Consider the following 18617-nt stretch of genomic DNA (forward strand, 5'->3'; position numbering starts at 1 on the left):
TTCAATAATGTAATCAAACCAAAAACACTGAAATGTGAAATATAGCGCCAAGTTCGCACATCGCTGAGCAAAGTCGCAGAATCGTTTTCAGTGTCTGATGATGAATTTCCCCCACGAATCATTATCATTCAATTCTGCAAGTGGTTCTGATTTACTATCGCTGTTCTCTAGCCGGTCTATAACCGCTTTTGACGTAAAGGGACGCTTTTTGGACGCCATGGACGTTTCTCAGTTTCCAGGCAGAAAGAACGGTAAAAATGCAGGCAGGGCGCCGGACAAAGCACTCGGGACAAAATGTATGTGAAATGGTTTGATACAGGAATGTTATACTATGCGATTTTACTGAATTTAGTGAATGTCAAATTTTTTAATTTTTTAATTTCCTGCCTGTTCCGTTCCCGTACGTCACGACGTCGCAGGGACTGGAACCCGGAAGACGGATGCCGGAATCGGCCGGAGGACATTGCCGGGGACACTGCAGGAGGAACATCGCGGGAGCGCAGGACAAGGTAAGTGAAACAGGGATCGCTGGAGAAGCGCTGCAGTGTATTCCTGAGTGTAGCTCGGGAAGGGGGGGGGTTACACCGCAAATCACCCTGCATCTGCAAGAGAGGTGCAGACACCTTTTTTTTTGCACTGGAATCGGAATGGCATGTGATCCAATTCAGCCAATTGCACTGCGTTTTGCAAACCGTTTTTGGGGTGTTGTTAACTCAACATACACTCACCACCCACTTTATTAGGTACAACTGCTAATCAGCCAATCACATGGCAGCAACTCAATGCATTTAGGCATCTAGACATAGTGAAGACGACTTGCTGAAGTTAAAACCGAGCATCAGAACGGGGAAGAAAGGGGATTTAAGTGACTTTAAGCGTGGCATGGTTGTTGCTGCCAGCCAGTCTGAGTATTTCAAAAACTGCTGATCTACTGGGATTTTCCCGCACAACCATCTCTACGGTTTACAGAGAATGGTCCGAAAAAGTGAAAACATCCAGTGAGTGGCAGTTGTGTGGAGGACAATTCCTTGTTGATGTCAGAGGTCAGAGGAGAATGGGCAGACTGGTTCCAGATGATAGAAAGGTAACTGTAACTCAAATAACCACTCGCTACAACCAAGGTATTCAGAATACCATCTCTAAACACATAACAAGTCCAACCTTGAAGCAGATGGGCTACAGCAGCAGAAGACCCCACTGGGTGCCACTCTTGTCAGCTAGTAACAGGAAATGGAGGCTATAATCTTGCACAGCCTCACCAAAACTGGACAGTAATAGAAGCATGGATCCATCCTGCCTTTTGTCAGCGGTTCAGACTGTTGGTGGAGTGGGGGAGTGGGGGAGATTTTCTTGGCAATAGCAAGGTGTTCCTAATATAGTGGCCAGTGGGCAGAGTGCAATTGTGATGCCACAGGAATAGCTGCAAATCTAGCACTGCATCAGTGTGAACTGGCACTTAGGATGAAGTAACACTTGAAATGCATTTTTTTTAAAATCATTGTTGGTACATCTTAGATTTTCTGAAGGTGGCTTATACCTTGTACCTCTCCAGCATCCCCAGAAATGTAGGTTTTGGGTGGATGTATCCTTTATTAATCGCTTTCCCACCGCCCTGTAGCAGTATTTCTATATATATATATTTTTTTTTAATATATATATATTATATATATATATATATATATAAAATATTATATTATATATATAAAAAATATATATATATTATATTAAAATATATATAATATTATATATATATATATATATATATATACTGAAATACTGCTACAGGGCATCGGGAAGGTGGTTAATAAAGGATACATCCATTTATACATATCCATATGTACACGTGATTTTGCACATTCGCGGCCTCGGCTATCAGTCACCAGGTTCCAGCCGATGATTACTCGCCGTCACCCGGTGATTGCCGAGTATTACTGACGGGAGGAGAGAACTGTATGTAAACAATACATATCTCTCCCCTGTCAGCTACAGCACACTGCTTTGTATGGATCTGCATAGCACAGCCATACAAAGCAGTGTGCTTACAGTTGAAAGCACAGACACAGCTTACTGTGAAACAGCACACAGTTAACCCTTTGATCGTCCCACATGTTAACCCCTTCCTGCCCGGTGCCATTAGTGCAGTGTCAGTGCTTTTATTAGCACTGATCACTGTATTGCTGTCACTGGGGATGATTATAGGTAAGGTTGATCCAGGGAATATCCGATTGCCTCTCGGGGGATCAGGAAGGAATTTTTTTCACCTGCAGGAGCAAATTGGATCGTGCTTTGCTGGCTTTTTTTTGCCTTCCTCTGGATCAACTGTGGCTTTAGGATTTTATATATATATATATATATATATATATATATATATATATTTTTTTTTTTTTAATGGTTGAACTGGATGGACTTTTGTCTTTTTTCAGCCAGACTAACTATGTAACTAAGTCAGTTCCCCCCAGTGCCAGAATGCCCGCCGCAGTCCCACTATAAGTCACTGATCACCGCCATTACTAGTAAGAAAAAAAAAAATATCCCAGTATCTACTGTATACCGCCATTTGTACACGCTATAACTTTTTCATAAACCAATTAATTTACACGGATTGGGATTTTTTTTTTAGCAAAGACGTTGCAGAATACATTTTGGCCTAATTTTATGATGAAATGTGATTTTTAAAATTTTTTTACCGTACATGTTTAATAGCAAAAAGTCAAAAATATTGTTTATTCTCAAAATTGTTGGTCTTTTTTTTTATAGCACAAAAAATAAAAAACGCACAGGCTATAAAATAGCTCCAAAAAAAATCTCCATGCGTGGGTAAAAAAGGACATAAATTTAATTTGGCTGCAAAGTTGCATGACCGCGCAATTGTCAGTTAAAGTAATGCAGCGCCGTATCACAAAAAATGTCCTGGTCAGGAAGGGGGGGAAATCCTCTGGAGGGTGAGGGGTTAAATGATTATGGTGACAACAACATTGTAACATTTTATTATGATCGCAGATGAGATGTAACAAAACTGGAAACAAAAAGATTTTTTTCTTTTGTCACAGCATTGCTGTAAAGTAAAATAAAGCAGCCGGTACCATTCAGCATCCCACAATAAGATTTTCGGCATACAGATTTTTGAAACATTCCCAGAAATTCCTGCCGCCTGAATGTCACCGCTTAACACGCTTAAACGCTGGTATTTTGTCGATAAATGGCGTGATTTAATGGCACCTATAGGCTCTTTTTTTTTTAAAGGTTAGCCGAGGAATGCGTTCGCTTTCTCAGGCATGAATAGACTCCTCAGCAAAAGATTTTCATAGCGGCTCGCTGTGCCAGCGCATTTATTTCAGCGTGATTGCTGCGACACGCCCTCCTTGGGGCTGAAAGAATCCCTTTTTCTTCAATTCTGTTCTCGTGCTTGTAATCAACAAATGGGCCTAGCTATAAAAAAAAAACAAAAAACTATCTGCTGTGAAATCATGAGACCGTGGTTTTTAGAGACAAAAAATGTCTTTGGGACCGATTTGCGTTGCCATATCGGCGGTAAAAAAATTTGCTTGGAATTAGGTAAAGAAAAGTAAAAAAAAAAAAAAAAAAAGCTATTCATGACACAACAACAAAAAAGCACCCCCAAAAACCAGGGGAAAAGATTTTGATGAAGTCACCGCGGCTCGCCCGGCTGTTTGCAGACAAGGGGTGTGGAAGAATGGCGGAGGGGGGTCGCATTCTTAATCTTTTGGGAAGAATTTCCAGCGTACATTGAAACCTTTTGCGGTTATTGCGAAGGAATTGTAAATAAAAGTAGCAGCCCTTTTTTTTTTTTTTTATTCCTCCTTGCACAAAAGGGGGGCAAACGGATAAAGGCTTGATTATTAATGAGCGTTTTATATACAGACAGATAACATAATAGTAGCCATGGTGACGGAATTCTTGGAGAGGTGTCAGGTCGTCCAATAGATGCGCGTAGTGTAACCGAAACGGTAAATTGTCTACATGATTAGGGAGGGCTCCGGCGCTGACAGCAGTGTAAACTGTGTATCTTGGCAGAGACTTAAATTGCTGACCAAATTCATCAAAAATGTCCTTTTTCTTTTTTCCTTTAGCGTTTGTCTTTAGGCTTGTTCCTTGCATGTCCTCTTCTTATGGCTCTGAGCACGGCTGTGAAAATGTACTTACTGGTAGAAAAGTATTCTGGAAAGGGAACTTTTGCACTTTGCAAATTAGCAGCTAAAAAACTAAGTGGGTATAGGGTTGTGTATACAGAGGTTTTGCCTTTCTTTCTTTTTTATTGGTTGAACTATTTTTTTATTTATTATGTATTTATTACAGGTACTTATATAGTGCCGCTAATTTATGCAGCGCGTTACATTTTTATATATGTATATATATATATATATATAAAAAATATATATATATCTATATATATAAATAATGTATATATAAATATATATAAATTATACATATATATATATATACACACACACACATATATATATATATATATATATATATATATATGTGAATGTACAATATATAAATAATATATATATATAAATATATATAAATAATATATATATATATATACACACACACACACATATATATATATATATGTGCGAATGTACTATATATATATATATATATATATATATATTGTACATTCACATCAGTCTAGATCCAGGATCTAAATATATATAAATAATATATATATATATATATATATATATGTACACACATATACAGTATATATATATATATATATATATATATATATATATGTGAATGTACAATATACAGTATATATATATATATATATATATATATATATATATATACACTCATGTGTACATTCACATCAGTCTAGATCAAGGGTCTCCAAACTTTTTAAGCAAACAGCCTTTAGGGGGCCGGCTGTGGCCAATGAAAGTAGAAAATGTCCTGTGTCACTGGAAATAAATGCTTCGGGCTTGGTTGTCAGTGGGAGTAAGAAATTGACATAGTGCCTGTGGTCAGTAGTAAGAGAAATAGTGCCTCATTATTGGTATCGGTGGTGGGGATGGTGCTCTATCACTGGTGTCGTTGGGAAGGATAGTGCCCCATGGCTGGTGTCAGTGGAAGGAATGGTGCCTGATCGTTGGAGTCAGTGGGAGGAATAATGCCCCATCATTGGTATCAGTGGTGGGAATGGTGCGCTGTCACTAGTGTCATTGGGAAAGATAGTGCCCCACGGCTGGTGTCAGTGGAAGGGGCGGACAGTGGGAGGAATAATACCCCATCATTGGTATCAGAGGTGGGAATGGTGCTCTATCACTGGTGTCATTGGGAAGGATAGTGCCCCATGGTTGGTGTCAGTGGAAGGAATAGTGCCTCATCATTGTTGTCTTTGGAAGGAATAGTGCCCCATCAGTAATGTTAGTGGAAGGAATGGTGCCTTATCATTGTATTTGGAAGGAATAGTGCCCATATCAGTGGGAGGAATAATTCCCCAAGGGCCGGATAAAAGCAAGCAAAGGACCACATCTGGCCCACGGGCCGCAATTTGGAGACCACTGGCCTAGATGGATCAGAACTAGATGGACTTGTGTTATTTTTCAACTTATGCAACTATCTAAGTGCACAGCTTACAGTAACTTAGCTAACAAAGTATAGGTAGGTATACATCACAGGCTCACTCACCCTACCAGTGCTCTGAAGAGTGATTCAAATTTGAATCGCTCTTTAAAAACCATTTGACAGGCAGAGGAGAGGTGTTGTATTGTCTCCTCACTTCCTAGAAACTTGAGGGGCTGGTCCAAACAATTGTCCTATAATGTTCCTCTGACTCGCATTGAGTATGGGTGCCGGCAGGGGCGTATTTTTCACAAGGCAAGCAAAGCATTTGCCTACATATGCGGCATGGGGACCAGGCGGGATCCGAGAGAGGCTTCGGGCTGCTTGATGGCGTATGCAGAGCCTGACTGTTGTTCTTGGGGATGGCCAGAGCTATGAAGGTGAGTGTCCTTCTCTCTGTTGCTGGGGAGGGGGGGGGGTGTTAGTGGAATACCTTCCCGGTTGTGGGTGGGGATGGGGCAGGGGTGTTATTGGTCACTGTCAGGCTCTCTCCGTGGGGGGGAGCAAGGGGTCTGGTGTTGGTCAGAGTCAGGCTCTCTCTAGCGGGGAGGGGGGGAGTCTGATTTTTGTATTGCCTAGGGCAGCACAAAACCTAAATACACCACTGGGTGCTGCGTTGAGAGTGTCCGGCCTTGCTCTGTATACACACTTAAAGGGAAAGGATGCAACTATGTACTAAAAGGAGAACTGCCCAGGTGTAGGAAAAGTGCAAGCAGCTTCAGCATGCAGAATGTGTACACCCCCAGCTGCTGTCTCTGCAGCTAAAGAGGGTAGCAGTTGGGGGGTATAAGTGGTAGTGGTTGAAGAGTTGTAAAAACACAGCTCAAGCTTGGCATTTTAACTGCCCCCCAACACTAGTGTGAACAAGAACTAACACTGCTCCCAGAGCACTCTATGACTCGTTTCGCCCTGCCCTCAGGACTTAGTCATAGGGGCCGGGCGAAACATGTCAGGGACGTGCTCTGGAAGGAGTTGGACTGAAGCCTCTTTCACTTTCCTCACTGCCTGCTTTAACACCTTGTTCCCCTCACTAGCACACCTCAACTGTATGCATTGCATGGAGCATGTGTACACCCCCAACCGCTGTCTCTGCAGCTAAAGGGTGTAGCAGTTGAAGGGTAAAAGTTGTAGTAGTGAAGGGGGGAGGGGCATGTGGAGTTTTAACTACCCCCCAACTGCTAGTGTGAATGGGCCCTAATACTTGCGCTGTGCATTACTTTTTATGTTAATAATCTAAGGCCAGGTTTAGACTTGAAGCTAAGATTGCCTTGCAGTGGGCCCCTTTTCGAAGATGTTTGACAAGCTATGAGGAGGTGAAATGATGCCTTTTTGCCGCCTGTTTTAACCCTGTAACCTATGTTGCAGCTGATTGAAGGGCACTTCCACTGAATAGGCCGTGTTTGGTGGCGGTATTGCCCACCAAATGTGATGAGGGAGAGTTGCACCAACACATCGCTCCCAGGCCCCTGTTATGGCAATAGTGTCAGTGGGCCCCATATGGAAGGCAGTTTTTCCCAATATTGAAAATGAAGGATCATGTTTGCACAATGAACACAGCTCATCTGTTTGTAGTCTCCACCAGGTTCTTGTGTGACACAATGGCCACATAGGAGCCCTAGTGGTGGACAATTTTCACCCATTATTGGATGTGCCTGAAGGACCTTAGTGGCAGGATCAACGGGTATCTTTTAATGAAAGCTGTAGATTGACAGAGATTGAAAACAACTTTTGAAATGGCCTTAACATGTTAAAACATGTATAAGATTTTAGTAATTGGGTTTACATCTACGGCAGCAAAACTGATTAGTTCTTGTGCTGCTTCTGCCTCTCCCATTCTGGGCTTTGCTGTACAGGGACTGCAAGAAGCTTAGGTCAGACAGATACTTGACACTGCTTACATTTTAAAAATGCATTTATGTATTATTGAATACAAAGCTGCATTCATTTGTGTCTCTTATATCTGCATAGAGTTCACCAGAAGTAACACATTAGTATTTTCCTTCTTGCAGTAGAGTTGTTTTTATCATTATTACTATCATCCTTTATGTGTTCTTGTCTCCTACAGCTCAGTGAAGGCGTCTCTGCAGGACAAGGACTGGGGGTGGAGATCCTCGTTACTTTCCAGCTGGTCCTCTGCGTTGTGGCAGTCACAGACCGAAGGCGACATGACGTTTCTGGATCTGTTCCTCTTGCCATTGGACTCTCTGTTGCATTGGGGCATTTGATTGCGGTAAGAGAACATTTTTTTTCCCAAACAATTTTTTATGGCCCATGGCGCAGTTGCACATATAGGTGCCAATACATATGTTGGGCAAGAGGCAATTTTTGTTTTGCTTTGACCTTTACCACCTTGCAGTATAAACATTATGCAAATGGACAGCCACTCAAAATGACTGAATTCAAGGGTTTCCAGTGATGAGTGCTGTTAATATTAACGCATACAAAGACATTTCAGTCCGTTGTGTGCTTCAAACCCTGTTACAACAGTTTAGGGAAGGCCCTTTTCTATTCCAGAATGATTGTGTCTTCCCTGTGCACAACAGCTCCATAACTACATGGTTTGATCAGTTTGATGTTGAAGAACTTAAATGTCCTGCATAGAGCCCTGACCTCAACCTTACTGAACACCACTGAGGTGTATTGGAACAAAGCCAGCTCCATAAAGATATGGTTTGGGCAGTTTGGTGTTTAGATACTCAAGTGACTTGCATAGAGCCTTGACCTCAAACCTACTAGACACCCTTGAGATGAATTGGAACAAAGCCAGCTCCATAAAGACATGATTTGGTCAGTTTGGTGTTGAGGTACTCAGATGGCTTGCATACAGCACTGAACTCAACCCTACTGGACATCCTTGATAGAAATTGGAGCCACGCCAGCTCCATAAAGACATGGTGTGATCAGCTTGGTGTTGAGTAACTCAAGTGTCCTGCATAGAGCCATGACCTCCACCCTACTGAACATCCTTGAGTTGAATTGGAACAAATCCAGCTCCATAAAGATATGGTTTGATCAGTTTGGTGTTGAAGAACTCAAGTGTCCTGCATAGAGCCATGACCTCAACCCTACTGGACACCATTGAGATTAACTGGAACAAAGCCAGCTCTATCACTATCTGGTTTGATCAGTTTGGTGTTGAGGAACTCAAGTGCTTGCTTAGAGCCATGAGTTCAACTCTACTAAACACCATTGACATGAACTGGAACAAAGCCAGCTCCATAAAGACATAGTTTCAGCATTTTGGTGTGGAGGAACTCAAGTGGCCCAAACAGAACCCTGATCTCAATGGTACTGAACACCCTGAGATGAATTGGAGCAAAGCCAGGTCCATAAATACATGGTTTGATGAGTATGATTTGCCATATTGTGTAACTCCTACAACTGTCCAGAGCTGGCACGTAGAGAGATAGTATAAAGATCTGAGAGCTGCAAAATGCTGATGCAGAGCCCAGTCAAGCCTCCTTGTGCTTTGTCTTCTGATCTGTAATGGTCAATACCAGGGGCGGACTGACAACTCATGGGGCCCCCGGGCAATAGGAAATGATGGGGCCCCTGTGTCCTCACCCACACTCAAACCACACCCAAAAAAGCCTATGAAAGGTACCAGGGGCATCTCATGTGGCCCCTATTGACCCCGGGCCCTTGGGCAGTGCCCGAGTGGCTAAATTGTCAGTCCGCCCCTGGTCAATACATCATTTCCACATTGCTCAGCAGCTTCTCTGAGCTGCTCCGGCACCCAAAATTTAATTCTCAAAGCACTTCTACGCCCAAGGTCTATGCTATGTAATGCAGGTTGAAACAGCTGCTGACCCAATGCTCTATAGCACAGGAGGCCAAATGGCAGATGTGCCTGCTGTGATCACTGCTCCTCAGCAGGGGATTGGTGGGTGCACAGCTGGATTCGCATAACTACAGTACAAGTAGATGGACAGGATGTGATATAAAAGAAAAATACACACAAAAATGCAAAACACAATTTTAGTAGAGGAGTAAAAAGTTACAATTGTGGACAATGTTATTGCTTTATGTCAGTAATGATCCTCTCCCTGTTTTGTGTCCTGGTGTCACAAGTAACCCCCTCCCCCCTTTTCCAATGGGGTCACAGATAGAAATAATAACAGGCAAGAAAGTTTTCCCCTGTCTATCCAAAACTAAAAATTTGGCTGCAGTTGGGCTTTAAGGAATGCTATGTAAAGTTTAGAAAGCCATCTCTATTGCCTGTTGCTGTCAATCATGTCACCTGACCCATGGTCTTTGGGCCGGTTCACACCTGACCGCTGTGGGGGAAAAGCACATCGTACAATTCCACGTACATGAAGCTTCATTATTCTGGACAAGCAAACACAAAGCTCTGCCTGGGCAGGACTTCATTTTTGCTTGTCTGGAAAAAAAAGTTTAAGTTTTGTTGGACTATTCAGTATGCCGCTGGCTTCTTTACTTTGGACAGAAATAAAAAGCTGACAGGGCTTCTAGCCTTCCCCTACTCTGATGGAAACAAGCATTTTTATTTGTTTCTGTGTTGCTGTTGGAGATTTTCCCTTGTTTACGTATCTGGTGAAACCATTGTCAGCAGGACAGAACTTCGAGGGGTATCCTCTCTAATGGAGTTGAACCAGACAAATCCTTCTCTACTCTAACCCAAACTAAAGGGAAAAAAATGGCTAGACATCCACTTTAAGGGGTCTAGTTATAAAACATTCCCAGCATGAATATTAGAAGCATTCCTGCAAGCCCAATGAAATGTCACTGTAATTTTTCTAAGAGATTAATACCTGTACCGTCAGCTCCATCTAGTAGCCAAAATGTAGTATTGTTTTCTGAAATACCTCAATGGGAAAACTTTACATATTGGATGCTGCTGATAATACAGGAATTATTCTCTTAGAAAAATGATGGTGACATTTTACTCAGCTTCTTATTTAATCTCCAGATATGGAAAGGTTTCTTCACAGTGAGAGCTGTGAAAATGTGGAATAGACTCCCTCAAGAGTTGGTTGTGGCCAGCTCAGTGGATTGCTGTAGGAAAGTCCTGGATTCTTTCTTAGATACACAGAATATAACTGGATATAACATTTATAGGTAAAGTTGATCCAGGGAATATCCGATTGCCTCTCGGGGGATCAGAAAGGAATTTTTTTCCCTGCAGGAGCAAATTGTATCGTGCTTTGCTGGGGTTTTTTGCCTTCCTGTGGATCATCTGTGGGTGTAGGATTATAACTTTTTTTTTATAGTTGAACTGGATGGACTTATGTCTTTTTTCAGCCAGACTAACTATGTACAGTTGTGGCCAAAATTATTCAACCCCCAATGCTGTAAAGGGGTTTAGGGACTATAGTGTACATTTGGAATTGTATTCAGAATCAAATCCTACAAGGACGTTGTAACTACCCAAATGCAACTAAAATGACATCAATTGTTTATGTAATACAGTAGTAAATGGTTCTTATGTGGTTTCTTCATTGCCACAATTATTCAACCCCTTAAAGACTACCACTCTGAAGAACAGAGGTTCATACAGGTGCTTTCCATCAGGTATTGAAAACACCTGTGGATGTCACCGAGCAGCAATCAAGCATAATAAGCACCAATTAGGCAGCTTTAAAATGACTGTGATACTCAGCTCCTTCTAGACATTTACTGGTGTGGTTACAAACATGGTGAAGGCAAGAGAATGGTCCAGGAAGACAAGAGAAGAGGTGATTTCTCTTCACAGGAAGGGCAATGGCTATAAGAAGATTGCAAAGATGTTAAACATACCAAGAGACACCTTAGGAAGCATCATTCGCAAATTCAAGGCAAAGGGCACTGTTGAAACGCTACCTGGTCGTGGCAGAAAGAAGATGCTGACTTCGACTGCTGTGCGCTACCTGAAGCGTAGAGTGGAGAGAAGTCCCCGTGTGACTGCTGAGGAACTGAGAAAAGATTTGTCAGATGTGGGTACAGAAGTTTCAGCCCAGACAATAAGACGCACACTGCGTAATGAAGGCCTCCGTGCCAGAACTCCCAGGCGTACCCCCTTGCTGTCTCCAAAGAATAAGAAGAGTCGACTGCAGTATGCCAAAAGCCATGTGGACAAACCACAAAAGTTGTGGGATAGTGTTCTGTGGACTGATGAAACAAAATTAGAACTGTTTGGGCCCATGGATCAACGCTATGTTTGGAGGAGGAAGAACAAGGCCTATGATGAAAAGAACACCTTGCCTACTGTGAAGCATGGTGGAGGGTCAATCATGCTTTGGGGCTGTTTTGCTTCTGCAGGTACAGGGAAGCTTCAGCGTGTGCAAGGTACCATGAATTCTCTTCAGTACCAGGAGATATTGGATGGAAACGTGATGCAGTCCGTCACACACCTGAGGCTTGGGAGACGTTGGACCTTTCAACAGGACAATGATCCCAAGCATACCTCCAAGTCCACTAGAGCATGGTTGCAGAGGAAAGGCTGGAACATTTTGGAGTGGCCATCGCAGTCACCAGACTTAAATCCGATTGAGAACCTCTGGTGGGACTTAAAGAAAGCAGTTGCAGTGCGCAAGCCTAAGAATGTGACTGAACTGGAGGCCTTTGCCCATGAAGAATGGGCGAAGATACCCGTAGATCGCTGCAAGACACTTGTGTCAAGCTATGCTTCACGTTTAAAAGCTGTTATAACTGTAAAAGGATGCTGTACTAAGTACTAAGATTGAATGTCACTTGGGGGTTGAATAAAACTGATAATGCTGTGAGCACAGAAAAGACATTTGTGGTTATTTCATTATAACTGTTATGTTATATTTGTCTGACCTACAAGTGCCTCTTTAATGTAAATGTAAGCAAGATGACTGAATGATCAAAAGCAATGTCAAACTGGCCAAAACACTCAATTTCAGTGGGGGTTGAATAATTTTGGCCACAACTGTAACTATATGGCATTCATACAATGAATGTAAATGACCCTAAGCGTTCATTTACACAAATACGTTGCATTAACGCATGGCAAAATGCATGTTCAGTTGCATGTCACCACAATGAATATCAGTGCATTGAATTCAAAGCAGTGTCATGTGGTGCCATCCAGCTTGGCACCCCAACACACCAAGTCAGTACACAACAAAGCAAAGGGTTGTAGGACACCATCATGCCCTCTATGAATTGTGGTTGATTGCCTTAAAAAAAAAAAAGGTGAAGGAATGAGATGCACTGTTAGGCCATGAAAAAGCAACAAACAGTTGTCCATGTTACCTGTAACCATTTCTTCTCCCAGATGTATATTCATGGGAAAGGGAAAGTCCTTCTTGCAGGGACAGGAGCTGCTGTTAGAAAACATAGGGCCTCATACAGCCAATCTGACAGCCCCTCCCCCCCTAACAAAAAACAGTTTACTAGGCTTCAGTTATGAATGAACACTGTGAGTGATCGGTATCAATCGTTCATTGTGTTCATTCAGGAATAGAAGGGGCTGGTAAATATGACATATTTACTGGACCCTTCCCACACTCTCTGTCCTGAAGGATCCTACTGTGTGCTTTCAGCTGCTGGTGATAAGAAGAGGAGGGAAGCCGGCAGCACTACAGGGGTGGGGTCACACAGGGGGGACCAGGAGGTAAACATATGGTGCACATGGAGGGTGATCGCAATTACTGGAATTGATCCCCTGTATGGCTCTCTCTCTGCAACAACTGAAAGCCAGTGGAAGGAAGAGGAGAAGAAGCCTGCTTTCAGTTGCTGCAGAAAGAGTCATACAGGGGATTGGTTCCATTATCTGCCTCTCTGCCATGCCAATCGCCCTCCCTGCCCACATCCAATTCACCCAGCTGCCTGAGCCCCACTGTTGACCTGGGACCCATACAGGAGGACTGGTGGTACCCCCTTATACACAGCCCTGGCAGGGACCTTCTGATTTACGTCTAGATGTCAAATGGCACACATTGGAGCTAATCGGTATTGATCTTTCAATCTCTCTGATAGTCAGCCTTCTTGATATTGTTATTAGTGTGGCAACAAGGGAACAGGTGGGTACATCTTCAGGGTCATCATTCTTTGGTATATTGTTGATGAGTCCTCTAGTAGAACACTGCTGGTCGAGGTGAGGGACTTGGATGCTCCTAGTTCCATACCAAGTTAAAATACAGGAAATATTGAAATGAAGTGCATTGCTGAGGGTTGCATGCCAAAGGAGGTAGTTGAACAATAGCAGGGGTCAAAGCCATGTGAACCATCCAAAATAGGATGACACAAGATGTATAAGATAGGGATACCAGAGATTAACAGTTGTGTTAGTGGGTTGCAAAGATTCACTGTGAGGTCAACACCCAAGAATGCATGTTCTTCCCCACAGCTTCTGATGGTGGAGATGGTTGTGAGGATTGTACTTCCAGGCACAGGGGCGGACTGACAACTCATAGGGCCCCCGGGCAATAGGGGATCATGGGGCCCCTGTGTTCTTGCCCAGACTCAAAAAAGCCTATGAAAAAGGTAACAGGGGCATCTCATGGGGCCCCCTATTGACCCCGGGTCCTCGGGCAGTGCCCGAGTTTCCAAATGGTCAGTCCACCCCTGTCCAGGCAGTGGCTCTCACTTGTGACACAAAATAGGTGTACAGTAGAGCTAATAGGGCCTGATGTTTTAATCCCTGTGGTAAATTGGCACTTGTGATGTTGGGATTGGTGTGGTGAAAAGTGGAAAGGCAGGCATGTCATTGGGGTCATCAGGTGGTCACCCTCCTTCATCTACATTTTGTAATAATATTTTCTGTCTCCCAAACTCTGCAAAGCCAGGAAAGGAGTAGATTTCCAGAATGGGAGGGATATTCTTGGTTTACTTTTGAAGAACCTCAAGCAGATACATAAATACCACAAACCACACAATTATTCACAGCATGCATGGAAGTTGCATTTGCAGATGTGTTCATAAGTGTAGATAGAAAGAGCTGTGCTGCATTAATGTTTTGTATTTTGCTTTGCGCAGATCGACTATACTGGATGTGGAATGAACCCAGCCAGGTCTTTTGGCTCCGCAGTACTAACTAAAGACTTTACACATCATTGGGTAAGTTGACAGAAAATTCTGAAAGGTTTCCGAAGTGGGAAAATGTTTTAGTGGTTGAGTTATCCAGAGCTGCTACAAGCAACTCCATACGGTCTGCTAAGGCCAGGTGTATATTCCCTGCTTACCTAGGCCAACTGTCCTGGTTAATTAGTCAGTTGACCCCAGTCATCCGGGATAGACTTGGTATCATACAAAGAAAATCAAACCCTACAAGCGGTTGGGGACAGAGAAGTGGCCCTCTTTTCATCAATACATCTAGAATTTATGAGTAGAAGGTTTTGGATGTCATCTTTCTGTGTTACCTGTTGAGGGAAAGCAAGAATGAGGACTTGGCCTGGATTGCTCTGGCAAGCAGGGTGCCATTCCGGAACCTTTTATAACACATGAAAATCTGATGTTAACTGTCCAGAATGTGATGTTTAGGTGGCTGTGGGACACATCTGAGATCTCCTCTGATATAAACCTTAGGATGAAGGATAATTTAAAAAAAAAATGAAAATCTTCCATGATTTATGATGTTCTGCAGGTTACTGATCAAACTTTCTAAACAAAGGGCCAGTTTACTATCCTTCAGACTTTAGAGGGGAAAATGTCCTGGCATCAGTAACAATGCTTCATCATTGGTGCCCATGAGCAGAATAGTGCCCCAATGTTGGTATCAGTGGGAGGAAGAGTACCCCATTATCGTTTCAGTGGGAAGAATAGTGACCCACTTTTGGTGTCATGGCAGGAATTGTGACCCATTATTGGTGTCAGTGGCAGGAATTATTGCCCATTGTTATTGTCAGTGGGAGAAATAGTGCCCTGAGGGGTGGGTAAAGGCAAGCCATGGGCCGCAGTTTGGAGACCACTGTTATAGACATACAGTAGATCCTACCTAAAGAAGAACTTCATTAAAAAGGTGTGGACTACCTGCAACTCTTTGGGCAGTTAACATCTTGGTTGGCGATATGAAATGTACATCACAGCTTACAGAGTACAATGGTTAAAACCATGTAATGTATAGCATAGTTTACAGAGATTAGCAGTCAGCACTATGTAACATATAGCATAGCTTAAAGTGATGTATCTCAACCTTTTTTTTCAATCAATTCACCTTTTAAAATTATGTTCAATCACTGGGCACACCTACTATGTGAACAACAGGGTACTGTTAATACTACATCATGCAAAGACATTTTAGACAATTGTGCTCTTCCATCATTGTGGTAACAGTTTGGTGAAGACCCTTTTGTGCTCCAGAATGACTGTGCCCCTGTGTACAAAGCTAGCTCCATAAAGATATGGAAAGAAGGAAGATGGAACGCCGCTATTCAAAGGAAGAGCCCAGGTGTAAAGAAGAGTGAAAGCAGCTTCAACTTGACTCCTCCAAGGCCATGTCCTCAACATGTTTCACCCTGCCCACAGGGCTTTGTATGACTAATCCCTGTGGGTATGGAGAATCACGTCAGGGGCGTGGCCTGGGAGGAGTTGGACTGAAGCTTTTACTCTTTACACCTGGACCCTTCCTTTGGAGTGCAGCGATCCATCATCCTTCTTTCCATATGTGTACACAGAGCCAGGATGGGCTCTCTTAATGCAGGCACCTACAACCAATGTGAGTCGCTGGAGTATCACAGAATGACTGCTTAGAGTGAAGCCCGAAGTCTATGCAGTTCTCCATAAAGACATAGTTTGACCAGTTTGGTGTGGAAGAACTTGAGAGTTCTGAGCTCAACCCAACTGAATGCCTCTGGGAAGAATGAAGATTGTGAGCCAGATCTTCTCATCCAACATTGGTACCTGACCTCACAATTGTTCTTTTGGGCTCAAATTCCTACAGACACACTCCAAAATCTTTTGGAAAGCCTTCCCAGAAGAGTATAGCTACAAAAAGGTAGTCAACTCCATATTATTGCCCATGGATTTGGAATGGGATGTCCAAAAGCTCATATAGGTGTGATGGTCAGGGGTGCACAAACTTTTGCTCCTATAGTGTAATCACCCATCCCAGCACACTATTTTTATGGGATCTCACTTTCATTGCTGCAGTCTGTAGTAATTTTACATTCCAAAGAGGAAAGTAGCAGACGTGAGAAGATGTGGAGCCAAAAATCTATAGAGCTACCGAATAGCCTAGGGGACAAATAAACCCAAATGTGACATCTGAAATATCTGAAATATGTAAAGAAAAGTTTTCCAAACTCTCTAAACAAAGGGCCATTTTACTGTCCTTAAGAATTTAGGGGGGGCTGGATTGGGGCCAATGTGCGTAGAAAATACCCTGGCATCATTGGGAGTAAATAATGCCCCATCATTGGTGTCAGTGGGAAGAATAGTGCCCCATCATTGGTGTCAGTGGGAGGAATAGTGCTCCATCATTGGTGTCAGTGGGAGGAATAGTGCTCCATCATTGGTGTCCGTGGGAAGGAATAGTGCCCTATCATTGGTGTCAGTGGGAGGAATAGTGCCCCATCATTGGTGTCAGTGGGAGGAATAGTGCTCCATCATTGGTGTCCGTGGGAAGGAATAGTGCCCTATTATTGGTATCTGTAGGAGGAATAGTGCCTTGTACTAGTGGGAGGCATAGGTCTCTATCATTGGTGTTAGTGAGAGGAATAGTGCTCCATCATTGGTGTCAGTGGGAGGAATAGTGCTCCATCATTGGTGCCAGTGGGAGGAATAGTGCCCTATTATTGGTATCTGTAGGAGGAATAGTGCCTTGTACTAGTGGGAGGCATAGGTCTCTATCATTGGTGTTAGTGAGAGGAATAGTGTCCCACCATTAGTGGGAGGAATAATGCCTGAGTACTCCAAGGGCCAGAAAAAGGCAAGCAAAGGGCCACATCAAGGAGCATATACTCACCCGATCCTCCGCTCCACCTGAAAACAGCACTTCCCCATGATCCAGCGGTGGACTGTTCCTGATGTTCTTACATCCAGAGCAGGTCTATGGGTGTGATGATATCAGGAACAGTCCACCGCACAAGACCACTAGAAAGTGGGGGTGGGGGCAGGAGACACAGGGACTAGTCTTGTGTGGGGAGGATTGGAGGATTAGGTAAGTATATCTTCGTTCTCCAATCCCCTAGGCAAAAACGGAGCAGTTGCCCAGAGTTGGGCTTTAAACTTTGAAATTGCCCGAAATTAGGCTTTAGAACTTGACATTGTATGCATATTCTTAAATAAAAATCATAACATGATCTTCCTTTCCCCTCGTTAGATCTTTTGGGTTGGCCCATTGATCGGTGGTGCCGCAGCCGCTTTTATATACGACTTCATCTTAGCACCAAGAACCAGCGATTTAACAGACCGCATGAAAGTGTGGACCAACGGGCAAGTGGAGGAGTACGAATTAGACGGTGATGACAACACCAGGGTTGAAATGAAACCAAAATAGAGATTGAAACATTAAAAACAACAAAAAAAAAAACTTATCGAGAGATGTCAGTATTATGGACTTATTTGTATAAAAAAAAAAGAATTTCCAAATTTGTTTTGTTATTTGCATTTTTTTCAGTATGCTTTCATGCCTTTGCATTGTATTTCCTAACCTCATGTTCACATACAAAAAATGTACTGTAATATTTTATATCTTTTTTTTTTAGGCAGTTGCATGAAAAAAAAAAAAGCATGACCACTAAGTATTTACAAAAACAATTCTAAAGCGTTTTTTTATTTAGAGAAACTTTATACTCCGCATTTAAATTAGCAAATACATTTTCTACTCAATAAATGCAACATAAGAGTTGGCGGTGGGAATACTTATGGTTAGCTTTGCCTTTTTTTCGGAGATTGTGGAAATGGATTTGAAGAGCATTTGGAAGCCTCTAATGCTTTGTCTGAGTACTTGCAGGATTTTTTTGTTTTTTTTATCTCAGTTTGTAAACCTCTGGTCTGAAGAGCTTCACAATGAGCAGGGATTGTACAAGCTTCTGCAGGCATTCACTGAATAACTAGTAACGGCAAAAGTCGGCCAAGTTATCTACCGCAGCTTGCTAATTCCCAGCTAAAGC

At 42.7% G+C, this 18617-nt stretch overlaps 1 protein-coding gene across 1 annotated transcript in view; it reads left to right on the forward strand.

Annotated features, from left to right (window-relative positions):
- The window catches only part of AQP1 (aquaporin 1 (Colton blood group)), a 62455-nt gene extending 44090 nt beyond the window's left edge, over positions 1-18365 (forward strand). The window contains exons 2-4 of the mRNA XM_089691243.1: positions 7664-7828; positions 14542-14622; positions 17825-18365. Of these exons, the coding sequence (XP_089547369.1) occupies positions 7664-7828; positions 14542-14622; positions 17825-18001 (423 nt within the window). The 3' untranslated portion in view covers positions 18002-18365. The remainder of the gene's footprint in view (positions 1-7663; positions 7829-14541; positions 14623-17824) is intronic.
- The last annotated feature ends 252 nt before the right edge of the window (positions 18366-18617 follow it).

Source organism: Staurois parvus, unplaced genomic scaffold (genome assembly GCF_062004578.1).
Source record: "Staurois parvus isolate SC_StPar_1 unplaced genomic scaffold, SC_StPar_1.0 ptg000557l, whole genome shotgun sequence".
NCBI classification, from domain to species: Eukaryota; Metazoa; Chordata; class Amphibia; order Anura; family Ranidae; genus Staurois; species Staurois parvus.